At 28.2% G+C, this 18242-nt stretch overlaps 1 protein-coding gene across 3 annotated transcripts in view; it reads right to left on the bottom strand.

Moving 5' to 3' along the window:
• The window catches only part of LOC134833847 (SH3 domain-containing kinase-binding protein 1), a 76794-nt gene extending 60664 nt beyond the window's left edge, over positions 1 to 16130 (bottom strand). The window contains exons 1-7 of one of the 3 annotated variants that reach the window (XR_010162136.1): positions 15624 to 16130; positions 9392 to 9593; positions 9221 to 9332; positions 8917 to 9163; positions 8676 to 8861; positions 6655 to 8006; positions 6371 to 6433 (exon numbers count right to left, since the gene is read on the bottom strand). Coding sequence is in view for 2 of the 3 variants with exons in the window: in XM_063848319.1 (XP_063704389.1) it covers positions 6398 to 6433; positions 6655 to 8006; positions 8676 to 8861; positions 8917 to 9163; positions 9221 to 9332; positions 9392 to 9593; positions 15624 to 15648 (2160 nt within the window). In the remaining variant the exon portion in view is untranslated. Of the gene's footprint in view, positions 1 to 6272; positions 6439 to 6654; positions 8007 to 8675; positions 8862 to 8916; positions 9164 to 9220; positions 9333 to 9391; positions 9594 to 15623 lie in introns of those variants that run through there. The other 2 variants (XM_063848319.1, XM_063848320.1) reach the window with 2 other exon arrangements.
• Positions 16131 to 18242: the final 2112 nt, after the last annotated feature.

The raw sequence follows: 18242 nt of genomic DNA on the forward strand, positions 1-18242 counted from the left end.
AAAAAAGTTTGTTACAAATATGTCAATGACAAACCTACCTCAAATTTTTTTCTACTTACCTGGCGCACCCATCACGCCGTCCCAAACACATGAGTATTTCGTTGACCTAATTCTCGAATTTTCATCATATACGTTCGAACTTAGTGAAACGTTAACGGAACATGTGATGTGAGCAGTAAGCATGAATTTTCACAAAAGGAAATTTGTAAACAACAAGACAATTGGAATTGAACTTGATTGACAATTGAATGCTTTAACTTTTGTGTTTTGTTATCTTAGCGTAAAATGCATGTTGTTTATGTGTGTTCTGGCACGTGACGTTGACAAGAAGTGTAAGTAATGTTAAATAAAGGGATTTACGTAAAAAAAAAACTTATCTTGAGACACTTGAAAGAATTCTGGATTCGAATGATTTTTTTTTTTTTTGAGTAAAAATGCTTTACAAATTTTTTTTATTTCAATTTATTAATGTCTTTATTTTTTTCATCATTTTTTATTTAATTAAATTTTTGCGATGAAATGCTTAAATTTATACTTTTTCATAATACAATTTCAATATATTTATATAATTTTTGTCTTTCAGTTTTTATTTTCAATCATCGATCAACTTTCTTTTGTTTCAACATATTTTTAATATCAATCCTCGTTTCTCTGTAAGGATTTTAATTAAAAATATTTTCAGTTTGTTTGCAATATATATATTTTTTTATTTTAATAGTATTTTTTTATCAATTTATAGTTAGAGATAGTAGTTTTCTTTATTGATTGTAGTAAAAATACAAAGGTTATGTTGCTTAGTTTTCTGGCGAAAAATGTACAAAAATAACTTGATTGAATTTCGAGCAGTTTTTAAAGGAGATATTGAAAAAGTAGTTTGGTTGATGAATATGTTTGATATTTTAATACTTTTTAATTGTCCCACATAAAATATGTGATTTTTTCAGTTTTAGGGCTTTATAAAGATTTGATTTTTTAAGTAAAAATAAGTTTTTGATTAGTTTGAAATTGAAGGATTTTCCCAATTGAAATACTCAATCCTTGAATAGAAAAACCCAAGAAAGAAAAGAAAGAGATTAAAATAAAAAAGAAGACAAGAAAAAGGACAAGGAAAATGCAATTAATGTAAAAAATATGGACTTCGTGTTGCAGATTGTTTTAAGCTGAAGAACAAGAAAAATAATGATGAAGTTGACGAGATTGGAGAAATATTTTTGCATTGTTTGGAAGTCAATGAAGTATCATCGAAAATTGCAACCACAGTTGTAAAGTTGTTGAAGCAAAGATGTCAAGAGGCAACAATCGTGGTAAAGTAAGGATAATTGTTCAGGATGTCGACAAGAGGACGAATCTTCTGGGCGTTTCCGGTTTAGATGTTTTATTTCCAAAATGGCGAAACATCTTTGGTAAGGATATTAATTCCATTTCCATGACAGATGCTTCTTCTGAATTTTCTTTTAGGGAGAAGATCTTGGCCAAATTTCCGACAGTGTTTGATGGAAATCTGAAAGAGCCAATTCGAGACTATGTTGTGAATCTTGAGCTGAAGCACGGGGCAAAACCGGTAAGACACAATTCACGTCCTGTTCCTTTAAACTTGCGCGACAAAGTTGAGTCTGAATTGGACCAACTAGTGAAAGATTCTGCTTTGGAACGCGTTAATCATTCTGAGTGGGCGTCTCCAATTATTATTTTCCCGAAACCCAACGGGGAAATCCGTCTCTGTATCTCTTCTGAAAGGACTTTGAATCCTCTTCTTGAATCCCTTGGGTATTGCTGAGGATATTATGACCCAGATAGGAGGTCACGAATTTTATTTGGTCCTGGATTTGAAAAAAGCTTTCACTCAATTGAAATTTTCTGCCGAGTTTTATAAATTGGTAACGATCCACACTCATAAGGGTCTTTATCGCTTTTTACGTTTGCCTTATGGGATTACTGATGGCAATAAATTTTTATTTATTTATTTTTTAATCGCTCTGTACAATTTTTTAATAATTAATTTTTTTCGTTTACTCATCATAAATTTTAACAAAACGAATACAAAATGCCTAAGTGCGCGTGTACTGATTGTCATTTGTTAAGTGACGACAACGTATTTTTTTTGTGTCGGTCAATGTTCCCGATTCATGCATGCCGACACATTCAATACAATCCAGTAAGAAAGATAAATACAGTAATAAGGAGAGATTTGACTTGCTTTACAAGAGATTGAATAAAGCAAATTTGCCACAGAACCATCAAAAAACTTTGGATCAATTTATCAAAACATACAACGAATTTATCGATCACTCAAGGAACAATTACGATCAATTGTCAGAACAACAAAGACAAATCGTAAGCAAAAATTTTAATTCAAACAAAACAAGAACTTTGAGACTTTTTGGATATCATGATTGGAATTGTAGCATATCCATGCTTGTGTGAGTAAGCAAAAGTTATTTTGCTTATTCATACGATTCCGAAAGACGAAGAGAAATATTTAAAGTAAACGTGTTTACTTTAAATATTTCTTGAATGAAATTTGACTCCTTGGACGAGGAATTGCTGACGCATGTTAGCACTTCGTCGGGCAAGAGAGTCAAGCGACAAAGACAAAGACTTTTGAAGTTCAGTTCATTTTCTCGTACCAATCATAAAGCACATTAATTTCATGACAATAAAGTTTAAGTATTAATAATTTTTATCAATAATTAACTAGTTTTAGTTTAAGATATATACGAAAAGGCTTCATCTTCAGCCGAGCTGGTAGGAACGTTACAGAAGGTTTTATGAATTCAAGATCATTGTGCAGAATGACTGATCAAGAAGAATTTTTGAGTCCGGGTTGATTTCTTGATTCAGCGAGCATTAATAGCTCCCGCAGAAAATCTTAAATACAACCCACGAACAACAATGAAGCAAAGATATCATGCAATGGAAGAAAAAGCGAAAATATTCTGGGAAATGCGGAAAAAGGACTATCTTCACGCACTAGCTCAACGGCCAAAGTGGAAAGCAGACACAAAAAACCTCCAAGTCAATGATCTTGTATTAATCAAGCATCTGAAACAAGGAAAGATGCAAGAATGGCCTAAAGGAATAGTGCATAAAGTCTATCCAAGCCCAGACAACGTAGTGAGAACTGTCGAAGTAAGGATCCCAAAAAGATTTTTTCATTATGAAGTACCAGCAAAGAAGGATGACCTACCAAGTTTTACAATTCGAAAATGCTGGGCACATGACTTAGTTCTATTAGAACCGGAAGAAAAACTACAAGGATCTACCACGAGACGGGACAAAAATTTTCACAGCCGCTTCCGGAGGACTCGTAGAAATTAACACTCGATTCTAAGTATTCTCGATTTTAATTATATTAAAGGATCCGAAAACACAACTGCAGATGCATTTTCAAGAATTAATATAGAAAATTTTAAACAAATTTGCAGCTTGTTTTAAACAATTTAAACAAAATTAGACTAGAAATCAAGCAAAACGTGAAGTTCACTATATGAACAATTTGATATTCCAATAACAGAATTAAAAGAACTATTGAGAAACTGAAAATGTATTACTCGTGGAAACAGAAGCGTAAGGCATGTCAAAAGATGTGCATGATTTTGTGAGAAAATGTGAGAAATGTCAATTGAACCAACTCGGCGAGACAAACAAGCAAAATTTGTGTGAAAAAAAGATTGCAAAACTTATTGAAAAGAAAAATGACGACCCCGCAACCGACCGTAAAAAAGTTTTCTGGGCATTTGGAGCCCTTTGACCCCGTAAACGATGATTTTGAAAGTTGGATGTCGTTATTCAACGTTTTTTGTGAACATAATCAAATCATTAAGGATGACAAGGCGAAGACAGAGGCATTATTAATGAACATTGGCAAAGACAGTGCCATGAAGATAAACCAAGCTGTCAAGCCGGACACAGTCTATGATAAAACATTCGCAGAAATTTTGAAGCTTTGTAACATAATTTTTGGAGTCAATAACACACCGGTGGACATCCGCATCATTTTCATGAATGCGGTTTTATAGCTGGAATCAACGATCGAGAAATTAAAAAGCAACTAATGGCTTCTGGTAAAGTTGTTGCGTTCGCAGATGCGTATGAAAGTGAAAAAATATAAGAAGAAAGGATGTTGTATTCGAAATCCAGAAAAAACAGAATCTTCCATCCCAATTAAATGGTCTACGTATCATTTCGATCCATCACTCGAACATTTCCAAGAATTCACCGAATACGTTCCAGTAAGTAAGATAAATGCAGTAAGAATGGCCCTAAGTGCAGGATCATCAAAATTATAAGTCAAAGTTTTTATTAAAATTAAAATGTATCCGAACGATTGTGAAGGAACAACAATACAAAAACAAGACTGTGTCGCCATTTCGCGCGATCACCGTACCTGTACAAATGCCTTTATATATGCAATCAACTCAACACATCCTTGTGGTATCAAAACAGTGTACAGTAATAAAAGAAATCTCTATATTACCTTCTATATTAAAAATCCTTTGATCAGCCCAGGAGCTTGGGCCTTCGCTATCTAACAACGACAAAAGACGAGGCTGGCAATCACATCTTAGAGGAACAGAATGCGACGGAGTATTCAAGAAGTATCGTGTTAGTCATGGTTGCGTATCTCATACACAAAATAATTTCATTACTGGTATTAACAAGTGGCTGAAAGAACTGTGTTAAGAACGTAAGTTTACATGGAGGTTCTACAACTGCAAAAGTATTATTTATTTATTCATAAATTCGTATTGCCTCTCAAATCCTTATTTGAAGAGACCTCTACAGAACTCACTTTTTCAATATCTCCTTTTTATCTTTTCTTCTATATCTCATCCTATCATTTTTTTCAATTCTCTTTTTTTTCATCACTAACAATTCCTTCAAGGAAATTAAATCGTTTATTTTTTAATTACTCATATTAATATTAGTTACATCCTTAATAAAAAAATATCGTATTAAAAATAGATTACTTAATGTACTTTGTTTTGTATTTTTTATTTGTTTATTAAATGTTTGTATTAAAATATTTGTATGTGATTTATATAATTATAATAATAATTTTTAATAAAATTGGAAATGCGTTGAATATAATAAGGAATATACTTTATAATTAATTATAATAATACAAAATAAAGTTAATATGACTTTCTCGTTTATCTTTTTTGTTTTTATTTTTTGTGTGATTGGAAGAATACTTTTTTTTATTATTTATGGACTTTTTAGTACGATTCTTCTAATATTTATATAAATTGTATATTTAAAGCAATTTTTTATTAAAAGCGCAACTATGTTATCTACGTTTATTTTTTATTCAAAGCAACTTCTACTCCATCAGGTCCAGCTTTTTTTTATATATAAATAGTTATTTGTTTTTTTCTTTACAAAAAAGATTTGTTAGATTTAGATTAATTTATTATTATTTAGAAGATGGAGAAAGAGTAAAATTTTATAGTTATTTTTTTATAAGCAGCTTTTATTTGAATTTTTAGGCGATTAAATTTAATTATTTGACTTTTTATTATTTTTGTCAATTTTTGATATTATTTTTATTATTATTTATTATTATTTTTTATTATTTTTAAAATTTTATTGAGCTTTAAGCAGTTTTTTTATTGATAATTTTTTTTACGTTATTATTAATTTTTTATGCAAAAATACTAAAATATTTTTTTTTTTAATAATTCGATGTTGACAAAAAAAATCATTTAAAATTTAATATTAAAAAAAAATTCAATCTTAATAAATATTTAAATTACTGCAATGTTTAATTTAATTTTTAAAATAATTTTTATCAATTTATTTTCAAAATGAAACTATTAAAAAAAATTAATTTTGGCTATGTGACTAAAAATTTTTTTCATTATTTTTTTTCAAAATTTTTTTTTAAAAAAATTGAAATTTTAATATTTTTTTTTTGTATTGTATTGTACCATTTGTTTTTTAAAACTTTTATTTTAAATTAAAATTTAATTTTTAAATTAATTAATTAAAATTGATTTAAATAATTAATTAATAATTAATTAATTAAAAAATTTAAAAATAAATTAAATTAAATTTTACAATTAATTAATTTAATTTAATTAATCTAAATAAAGTTTTTATCAAAATAAACCGAAAAACAATTTATAAAAAGATATTCTTTTAGCAATTTTCTTTTGTCAAATTAAAAAAAAAATTCAAATAATTAAATTTATTCGCCTCATTTGAATATTTTTAAAGAATAGTATAATAATTAATTAGTATTGATTTAAAAAGTAAGAAATTTATTACTTTTGGAATGACTAGAGTTATGTTTTTTTCCTTTTACAATCATTGTCTTTTTTTTTGTTTGTGAAATACTTATAAAAATATCGTTCTCTCCGTTACTTACCCTTTTTTTGTTAATTGGAAATAATTTTTACTTGATTTTTACAATTTTTAATGAATCCTGGGACTGCCCTTTTGTTAGTTAAGTCAAGAGGGAATAAAAGAAAGTAAAAGAAATTTAGTGTTTTTGTAAGGAAAAAATATTAAAGGGAAAAAACTACTTGAGCACTGACACTAACAAACTATTAAGGTATCTCTTTCTAACTACATTAAAATCGATTTAAAAATGGACGCTGACACAAAAATTCTAATTTTAACACAAAAAAATTGGGTGGATTTTGTTCATACCTGTGTGACACATTGTGCATATTTCTCTAACTGCATTTTCAGAATTTTCACCTTGGTCGATTCCTCGTTGAGCAACTTGGTTAGTTCGTCGATGGTATTGTTTTGATTGTAGACAGTTTGTTCGAGGCGCGTCAAACGTTCCTCCAATTCGGTGATCCGGTCATCGGAATTGCTGGTTGTCGTAGTCGTTGTCGTGCGATGTTGCGGTGATGGTTGCAGTGATTTTCTGCCGAGCGGCGAAATACTCCGGCTGATAAGTACAGAGGCACTTTTTTCGTGTACGTCGAGCAGCTTGTCGTTCGAGCTACTGGTGGCAATGTGATTCGTGTCGTTGTTGTTGTTGTTGATGGAGATGCGAGCACCAATCGACGACATACTTTTCGCCATTTCCGAGGACTTTTCGATGCTATGGGCTCGCAATTCGGCCACCGAAGTCGTCGTTGTCGCTGTTTCCGCCTTTTTTGTGCCACTCACGAACGAGCTACTGTACGATTTTGACATGTCGAATGACGTGCCCTCGACATTGTTGGTCGTGGGGTCCGGAGATCGCGCTTCGGGCAAGTGGCCCGGTGATGTTTTCTTTGCTTGACTAGCTTTCAGCTCCTCCATCCAGGGCGCTCGGTGCTTTTCCCATTCGCGTGCGCGGGGTTTCACCAAAACTTCAGTCTCTTCGGCGCCGCCAGGGGTCGTTAGCGAGTCGTGACGCGGCGAATCTGGCGGATTTTCGGTGCTGCCATTCATGGATCCCGTGGAATCGCCGAGAGATCCGACGCCCGACGATGGCGGACGACGACGCGGAGCTTTTGCCCGATTCGCACGCATGTCAGACAAAATCGTGCTTCGTTCAACTTGATCGAATTCGGTGTCGTTTCGCGTAATTTTCTCGCCAGTTACGCCTTTTTCACTGCCATCTGTGAGTTGGTAGCTGGATTTGCTGCCGACACCGCCATCTGCTGAGTCGTGAGTCAATTTATTTTCCACTCCTTTCACTTTTTGCTTGAGGCCAGAGAATAAATTGTTCGTGACACTCGTGATCGAGGGTGATTTTTTGATCGGAACGACGGGTTTTTTGCTGACAGCTGGCGGTGTTCCCTTTTTATCGTCGACATTTTCCAAACTTTTACGAACGTCAGTTTTGGATTCCAGGCTTTTGCGTGGAGGTTTTTCCGCAGCGGAGGTATCTTGTACTTTATGCTCCAAGGATTTTCGGTGAGCAGCCACGTTGCCGAAGACAGGCTTGTCGGTGAGCGAGTCTTTGGAGCCGTACGCGCTGTTTTGCTTGTTTCCTAAGGCTTTTCCCGTGAGCGGCGGACGATCCGGCTTCGATGAAGTGTCTTTTAATGGCGATGACACTAAAAAAAAATCGAAATTATTAAAATTTATCGATTAAGGCCTGCTTTAAATTTATTTTAAACTTTTTGTTCCATGTTATTAAATTAAATAAAAATTACCGATTTTTAATTTTTCAAATTTTTTTTTTAATTTCGAAGAATTTTTGTACTGTAACTTTTATATTTTTACAAAAATAAATTTTATTAAAAATAAAAATTTAAAAAGAGTTTGTGAATTTTTTTTTTTTGTTTTTTTTTTCGTTTTTTTTTTTTGTAAAAAAATTTTTTTGATCATTAAAATGTGTTTTTGCTACCAAAAATATTTTTTTACATTTTTTATTTAATTTTTTTTTTTCAAGTTTTTAATTTAATAAATATCATTAACATTTTTACTTTTAAAAATATAAAATTTTATAAAAAAAAATTTTTTTTGCATGAAAATTAATCAATTTTGGAATTTTTTCCCGTCTTTTTTTATTTTTTGGGAACTAACGATTTTTTAAAAATTTTTTAGAAATTCATTTTTTTAATTTTTTTTATTTTTTTTTTAAATATTCAATCCGTAATTGTATGAAATCTGCCATTTTATATGGAAATAATTTAAAAATATTTTTTCGCTCATTTCTAATAGAATATTGTCGAACAAAAAGTTTAAAATAAATTTAGATAGGCAAAAAAAATATAATATACCTTCTGGCGGAAGCAGTTGCACAAAATTGTCTGGAAAAACGCCTATCCGTCCCCGTAATTCGCCTTTCCACCAACCTTTATCTGGCAATTCTTTGTTAATGACTGTGATGACGTCGCCTTCCACTAATTTCAATTCGTCCTCATTTGCTGGCTGGTATGCAAATAATACTTTGCACAATTCGCGAACTACAAAAAATCAAAAATTAAGTAATTTTAAGTGAAAATTTGATCAAAATCTCACTTGGCTTGGGAGGCAATGATGGAGCTTCATAAGAGTCGTGTGATGCATTTGACAAGAGATCCTCTCGTGAGCTATTTAAACTGGATTTACTGCCGCGTAGCAGACTGTTTGTGCCAGAATTCGTTGTGTTGTTAATACTTTTGCGATTTGCCGATACGGGAGAGACTTTTTCGATGACTTCGACGAAATTCGAGGGAAAGACGCCGATTTTGTTTCCAAGTTTTCCGCGCCACCAGCCTTCTTCAACCTAAAATTGAATTTATTCTTAATGAAAATCCACGAAAAAAATCAATAGAAACCTTACCTCTCCTAATACTTCAATGATATCACCGACACCCAAGGATAATTCGTCGTTATTGTTCTCCTGATAACTGTAGACAACTTTACATCGTCGCACGATTGTCGCGGATTTGTCTCTGTAAGTAAAAAAATAATTTTAGATTTTTTGAAATTTTAAAATAAATTACAGTTTTACCTCAGTACAACTGGATTCTTGTCGTCCGGCTCTAAAACTCTGACAAAATTATCTGGAAACATTCCTGTTTTTCCTGTGGATGCGATGGAACCTTCCCACCAGCCGCCTGGCTTGATTTTTATGTTTGTGATGATGGCACCTTTGACAAGCGTTAATTCATCGTCTTCACGTGCACTGTAATCGTGTTCGACAATCGCACTCACTGCAAAATAAAATAAAATTTATTTATTAAAGTTGTTGTTAAATTTGTTTTTTTGACCTTTTTTGTAAGTCAAAAGGTAATTTTTGTAATATTTTGTGATAAATTTATGATTTTTTTTTATTTTTATATTTTTTTAGAAATTTCATAAACATGCCAGGCAGGCACAGCTGCTTGTCTAATTAATTTATTTAAATTGGGAATTTATTTGGAAAAATATTTAAATTAAATTAAAATAATAAATTCAGTAAATTGCGAGATTAAATTATCGATAACTGATCTAATTTAATTTTTAAAAAATTGATTTATAACAAGAAAAGCAAAATTAAATTGAAATTAATTTTAAAAAATCGGAAATATTAAAAATTTATTAAATTTAATTTAAATAAATTTTAAAAATAAATTAAAAAATTTTCGCTTGGATTTCTAATTTTTTTTTTTGTGTATTCAAGTTAAACAGAGGAGAAAATATTATTTTTAATTAAATTATTTATTTTCAAATTTATAAAAATATAAATATTTAAATGAAATACTAAATTTTAATTTTATTTTAATTAGGAAATACAAAATTTTAATAAATTTTAATTTTTTAATTTATCAAATCATTTTTAAAATTAACTTTTAGTATTAAATAGGTAATTTATTTAACTTTTTTTTTAAATTTTATAAATTATTAAATAAATTTAACAAATTAAATTTAATAAATTTTTAATATTTTCGACTTTTTTAAAAGTAATTTTCTTTTTCTTTTTAAATGAATTTTTATCGCATGATCGAAAATATTATTTTAAAAAAATATGCAAAATAACTTTTTTTTTTAATTTTAGAAAATATTATTTTTTTCAAATTACTTATTTTTGATTTTTTATAGATAACAAAAAGAGAAATTATTAAATTTATTCATCTTTTTGAGTAAAAGTAACAAAAAAAAAATATTTTTTTTTAAATCTTCAAAACAAGTTAAATAAAATGAAAGGAACAAAAAAAAAATTTTAATCCTTGAACTTTTTTTAATCCCCATCAAGTATTCCTCTAACGCACTTATTTGCACAAATATTTTGCATCATTTGTGCAATTCAAATATTTTACAACGACAACGACGACGACGGCACCTCAACAAACGATTAACTACACACACAAAATAATTATCACTAAACCTTCAAAACTAAACATTGTTGAATAAATTTATAGTATTACACACCTTCGACTCGACACCAGTACACCGCACACACAAAATAAATCAAACAGTCTATCGCATTTTATCATCAACTCTTTTATATTTCTCCGTATGTCTCAATAACATGAGTCACACTCGTCGTTATGTGTGACATTCGTTCATCGTTTTTTGAGTCATCTTTCATTGTAAATCTTGATTCACTTTTTTTTTTAATTTTGCCTCTCAGAAAATAAACAAAAACTTCGGTTCACACAACAGTCATTTTCAGCCAAATGGGTCAACGGCGAAGAACAAAACCAGTTTTTCATAACGAAACACATTAGAAAACAAAAGATAATGATGTTTCAATAATTTGAACAAAATAATACAAAACAATTATGATAATAATGCTATTTACTTGGCATTATTTGCCTTTTTTTGCTTTTGCACCAGAACAGAAAGAAAGCACTTGAAAGAGTTCAATATTGTAAATCACGATGGAACAAAAGCGAACTATGATTTAATAGTTCATTAGTTGATCTTTCTTTGATCCATTTTTTATAAATATTTTCTTGTTACCTTTTTAGGCCGGTCCAAATTTGATTTAAATTTTTTTGCTCACAAAATTTTTATTTTTTTATAAAATTATTTCAAAAATTCAGAATTTAATTAAAAATGACTAAATTTAATTTTTTTTTTAAATATTTTTTGTAGTTAATAAGGCGAAAAAATTTAAGTAATATTACCGTTTTAAAATTTAAAAAAAAAAATTAAATAAAAAATGAATAAATATAAATAAAATAAATATTTTTGATCGAAATTGTAAAAATATTTATTTAATTAATTATTAGAAAAATTAGTAAAAATACTTAATTTTTTTTTAATCTTTTGATTATTAAATTAAATTAATTTAATAAAATTTTTTAATTTACAATTTTTTGGCCACGTTAATTTTAAAAAATATATGAAAATTTTTTTAAACAAGTTTAACTTTTTTTTTTAACAATTTTAATAAAAACTTTATTTTTTTATTATTTTTCAATAAAAATTCTGCTAAAAAATGTCAAAAAATTTCTCCTAATTTTTTTTTTTTTTTTTTGACAATTTCAAATAAAAAAAAAAGTTGGTGGCATAAGAAATTTTTACCTGAATTTTCTGATTTTAAATTGAATTCTAGACATTGAAAAATTTAAACAAAAAACTTTAAAAATAAAATCAACTGTTTAAAAAATTATTATTAGAAAAAAAATTTCAGGAAAAATGTTAAAAATTCTGTTACAAATATTATTCGAAATCAAAAAAAAAATTTACATAAAAAAATTAAATTATTTTAAAAATTAAAAGTTAAATCTTTTTAGAAAAAATTTCAATTATTTATTTTTATTTTAAATAAATTTTTAACCGGCCTTTCTTAAATATTTATTTGCAAGAGAAATTTAAGCAGACTATATTCGACAGCAAATCCCTTCTTATATTCAAACCACTGAACACAAAAAAAGCGAAATATAGTAAGTCAAGTTGTAATCCCACACAAATAGTTTATAATGAGTTTGTCTAAAGTTTTAGCTTTTTTATCTCTTTGGATGGTGTTAAAAAAATATCGTTAGAGGAATTTTTGAATGGCATTAACAGAGGAATGACGCAAGATGCAAATAATGTGTTCATGTTTTCGCGTCGTGCTTTATTTCACGTAAATTTTTATTTTTTTTTTTTTTTTTTTTTTGAATGAAGCGAAGATAGTAAAATTCTATCCTTTTACGCAAAAGTATTTTTTTATTGCCGTGCGTAGCCACACCCGAACGCAATTTTTAATAAACAAACACGCAAAGTGACCATGAACTAAAAACCGTTGACAATGCCAGCAAACAGTAAACATGCTTCCTCTAACATTTCCTGGAAAGTAACTCGATGACATCAGCTTGAAATTGGAATCAGTTTGGCGTGAAACACACAAAACAAAAAAAAAATCTGAATTATTTATTTATTTTTTTTTTATTTCATTTTAGCGGCAAGTGAGATAAGAAAGTTGGATAAGACAACGTTCTGTCGCATTGATTCTTGCCATTTAATGCAAACAGAGCTGATAAAAGTTTTTTTTTATCAGTAATGTCTTGCCATTGTTGCTTATCGTCGCGTTGTGTGAGTAGCTTGTGCTGTTGTGAATTAGATAGGTCAGTGGAGGAAAACGTTATCAGGAGTCGTCAATGGGCATGGGAACAGGAAATAAAGTGCATTGATGAAAATTTTGATTTTTTGACTAGTTATGCCGTAACAAAATAATTTTATTTTTTTTCGAAAAAATTTAACTAAAAATTTAATAAAATTAATAATTTTCTTTACTTAATTTTATAATATACATAAATTTTAATAAATATTTTAAAAAAATAAAAAAAATATATAAAAATTTTTTTTTAAAATCTTATAAAAAATTAAAAAAAAATTTAAAAAATTAAAAATTAATTAAAATAAATTTAATTTTAAATAAATTAATTATTTTTAATAATTTTTAAAATAAATTTTTTTAAATTTTATTTTTGTATTTCAAATTTAAATTGTATAAAAATTTAATTTTTTTTTTTAAATTTTTGAACAAATTTTTGTATAAATATAAACATAAATTTTTAATAAAAATAAAAAAAAAATTGAAAAAAATATTTAAATATGAAAAAAAAAATTTAAAACATTTTTTAAAATTGAAAATTTCGTATTAAAAAAATTTATTTATTAAAAACTTTCGAGTCGAATTTTTTGAAAATTTATTTTTTATTTTTATTTATTTATTTAAAATTTTAAATAAAATTTTTAAATAAGGCTTAGAAAAATTTGTAATAATTTAAAATTTGAAATAATTTGAAAACTTAGTTTCATCATTTATTTTTTAACAAAAATTTCTTTAAAAACAGAAGACAAATAAAGTTTTGTGAAATTTTGTGTTGATAAGTGAAATTTAAGACCATTCTATATGTTTATTGCAAAAAAAGTTCTTTCAGCAATTTTATTTTGCTTAAATTTTTTACTCTATAAACATAGTTTGATTAAGTTTATTTCAAACTATGCCTAAATAAAATGTCAATATTGCAGAAAATTATAAACGAAATTTGAGCCTTTTATGTTTCTCTTAAATATTTTAGATGTTCCCACAGAAATTTTAAATTCTTCATAAATATTTAAGAATTTTGATTACTTTCAAAATTTTTTGTATGTGAATTTTTTTTATAAATTTTTTAAATAAAAAAAATAAAAATAAATTTAATATAAAATAAAATAATTAAAAATTAAATAAAAATTAAAAATAAATATTTAATAAAATAATTAAATTAATAATTTATTAAAAATTATTTGACAAAAAAAAAAGAAATTTGAAAAAAAAAATTAGGTAATCGAAATTCTAAGTTTTTAAAAGAAAAATTAATGATTTATTATTTTTTTTATTTTAGGTTATTAACCGCTGAATTTCAATCAGATGGTGGATCAACAATTAAATAATTATGGGACCTCACATGTAAATCTATTAATTTAGTAAGTCACACGTAACACCACGCACGTCATGTCAATTTCTTCAGGAATGCCTTTTGCGTTGTCAGCGACTCCCATGATTTCATAACAAAAATCGTCGCTCGCTCGTTCGTTCGTGTTTTTCAATAGAAACTTTATTATTTCATTTGTTACTTAAACTATTTGTTGTTGTTGTTTTTTTTTTCAATTTTTTTTTGTTATTGTTTAGAGACATCGTCATAAAATGACGCATGACAGATTAAAGTTGAACAAAAAAATAATAAAAATTGAAAGAAATAAAGTAGTTCGTGATAAAACTAACAAAATTTCTTTCTTTTCTTTCAGCTTCAGGTCAGCTCTTGAAAGACATTGTCGACCGACATCACCATGACACACCACGACTGAGAGAAAGAAGGTGTTTTATTATTATTTTTTTTAGTGTAGTTTGCATGTAGGCGACGTCGACCGACTGTCAAACCGGACCTATGTACATGCTTTCTTGTGCAAAGTTGGTTGTAGGGTGAAAATTAAGAGGAAATCCCGAACTTTGACGACAATCACACAAAATATTCCTGCCTACCCAGTGAATCCACTAAATGAATGAATAATCTTGTTTTACAGTTATTTTTGTCACTCACTGAACACAACATGTGCATGCAGCAGCAACATTCGATCTAATACAATAAATGATATTGTATTGCATACACACGGAGAAAAAAGTTGAATTTGTTCAGTTTAAAAATTTTATTTTTTTTTTTAAATTTTAATTAAATTTAATTTTTTTAATTAATTTAATTGAAATTTAAATATATTTTTTTTTGTATTTTAAAAAAAATATTTTTTTAATTTAATTTAACTGATTTATTTAAAATTTTATTATTTTTTTTTTAATTTTTAATATTGATAAAAAGTCTATTTTTTATTTTAAAATTAAATTAATTAATTTAATTATTTACTTATTTTAAGTAATTTTTTAATTAATGCAGGATAAAATATTTGGAATAATTTTTTTTAATTATTTTTTAATAATTTTCATCAAAAGGTAAAAAATTTTTTTTTTAAATTAAATTTAAATTTTTTGATTAAATATTTTTTGAGAGTAATTCTTAAAAAAAATTTATTTGGTTTTTTTTTAAATTAAATTCAAAGTGATTAAAATTATTTAAGATTAAAAACTGAACAAATTGAACTTTTTTCCGTGCAAACACTCTCTCCGTACGGCAAAAAAAAGCACTGCACAGCCATATCCCAAAAAGATGATAATATAATATGTTATTTATGGGCGAGCGACATGGGAAATATGGAGATCATGACCTGAAAACCGTGACTCACAGCTAATGAAGGGCAGTTTTTGAACACAATTGACGCCATTAGGAACGTACCTCCTTGTTTTCCAATGGTATCCATTCTGCTTTTGTGTGATGGTGTGTGTTGATGTGCTTTCCTTTATTTCACTTTTTTATTTACATTCGATTTTTTTCTCTCACTGGTCCAATCAATCGATTAATTTCTATAATTTTTACGTAAATAGAAGCGAATCACTCGCATGCACTTATTACAATATGTGAATTTATTACTAAAGTAATAATTTTTTTTATATTATTAATTTTATTTGTGGACACTATGTTCATATGTGTGTGCATGTAGTTGTATTAATATAGAAAACTGGAAAGCCACGGAACAAAAAATTGGATGAAATCACCCCGATTCATCTAGTTTTAGCACTTTTTCCTTTAATTTTCATCGCAAATCCGAACTAATTGATGAAGTTCATGGCGATGCGCGATTTAAAAACAATTTTTGATAATTTTTACAATTATTTTAACATGTAAACTTATATTTTAGGTAAAAAAAAGTACCGTGAAGCAATGAAAGTACTCTTGCTCCGATGAATGATTATTGCGTTTTGACGTTTCACGAGCCCAGGTTAGAGAAAATTATTTCGGTAATCCCAGGGAACAGAAAACATTAGTGCCGACGTACAGCGTATATGACGTGCTGTCTGTGTAACGGACGATTTTTGAATTAATAAGGTGACCAGATATATGTCCCGCGATTTTATGGAAGATATTCATGAAATTTCCCAAGTAAGTCACTATTTTGAACAAAAATCCGACATTTTTCAACAATTTTTAGCTTTGGGGCTATTTTTGGTATAAATTTTCTTCATTTAATTTTAATTTAATCTTATTTTTTAATCTTTAGTGAAATAAAATTTATTTTGAAATTCATACCAAAGCCTACTATAGATCTTCTTTTCATTAAATGACAATTAAATCGAAGCAATACTTTTCTCTAATTTTTTTAGTTTTTTTCTCTAGTCTCTATAGTTACTTTTACTTGTTGATTGCCGTCAATAAATTAAAATATTTCTTCACTTCTTCTTGAGCCGTTGCATCGATTGCATTACTTCAATCATCAATTTTTTGCAAAAATTTTTTTTTTTGAAATATGGCAGCTTCAAATGCTCGCATTGTGACTAGCAGCAGAGGGGAACTTATTCTGGAACATAATAATTATCGATATACAAAACGACGTAACGATCCGCGCCATACCAAAATTTATTGGCGCTGTAAAGATCGTTTTGCATGTAGTTTCATTCTGATAACCAATTACAATGTTCATTCTGGTAAATTTGATTGTCTTTTTGCGTATTTTTATGTCTTTAATTAATAAAAACCTATTGTAGGAATTGTGATGAAATCCGGTGGAAAGCCTCATACACACGAGGCGGACAAAATCGAGGTGAAAAACAACGAATTTACAAGGGCAGTGAAAAGAAGAGCAGCAGCTCACCCGAACCAACCCGCCATTTTTCGCGAAGAAATTTCGCAAGTTTCTTCCGCAGAGGTCCTGGCAAACCTCCCGCAACGCAATGATGTCATACGAAACATAAATCGTATTCAAAATCGACTCAAATCGATAAAATGGCCTACTTTGATGAATATTTTTTTTAAAATTTAAAAGAAGTGTTTAATGGTTGTACCCAATTACTCGAATGATTTTTTTATGATTTTCCTTAACCAAAAATAAGTTACAACGTTTTTTTAAATTTCATGTCAAATGGAATAACTTTGCATCATATTTTTTTTTTCATTTTCATTCAACATTTTTCAAAATAGTTTGACATGTCAATTTAGAAAAGAATAATATTAAGAAGCGTTCTGGAAAATTGAAAAATTATTTTATTAAAAAGGCTCCTGAGCCTAAAAGAAAAATTTATATATCAAAACAGAAAACACTATACATTTTCTCGGGATTTAGGTTGAAAAACAAGGTCCGTGGAAACAGAGGCATATGCCACTGCAAAGGATATCATTAAAATCTTTAAAAAACAATAAGTTAAAAAGTGTAACAGCTTTATCCACAAAAACTAAAAATTTATGGCAAAATTTTCAAAAAAAGTATAAAAAACATTCAAATTAAAGAAGAGTTTTTCAAATCACACTTTAACGTTTTGATAAATGTTGTCTCATCGTAATTGATTAGCAAGCGAAATTGAACTGACATTGAATTACAAACAAATTGCAGTGCTTGCCACGAACTGAAGTTATTGACAGACAAAAGGTAAGTTGATATATATATCCTATTGAAAATAAAAATAAACATCATGTAAACATCAAAAACAGTTCTAAATTAAATCTCACTCAGTAGCTCATTCAATTTTCCTCTGGCTGTGCTTAAGTAGTCAGTGAATAAGTAATTTTTTTAACAGGCAAAATAAAGTACAAGAGGTAGTAGTTCGGTCGTTAAAACGTAGAGCAGAATCGCACCCGAATGCAACTCCAGCGGCAGCTTTCCTGGCTGAGGTTTGTACTGTTAGCAACGAAGAAGTCCTTTCTAATTTTCCTCAACGCAACGATTAACAAATCTACTGATAGAACAAAGCAAATTTGTGAACAAAGCAACTCTTTTAATAAATTATAAATTAATTTAAAAAATAAAATTATTTAGCCCTGATGATGAACAATCAAATTTGTTCGAAACGTCGGCGAAATTAA

This window comes from Culicoides brevitarsis, chromosome 3, assembly GCF_036172545.1.
Source record: "Culicoides brevitarsis isolate CSIRO-B50_1 chromosome 3, AGI_CSIRO_Cbre_v1, whole genome shotgun sequence".
Lineage (NCBI taxonomy): Eukaryota > Metazoa > Arthropoda > Insecta > Diptera > Ceratopogonidae > Culicoides > Culicoides brevitarsis.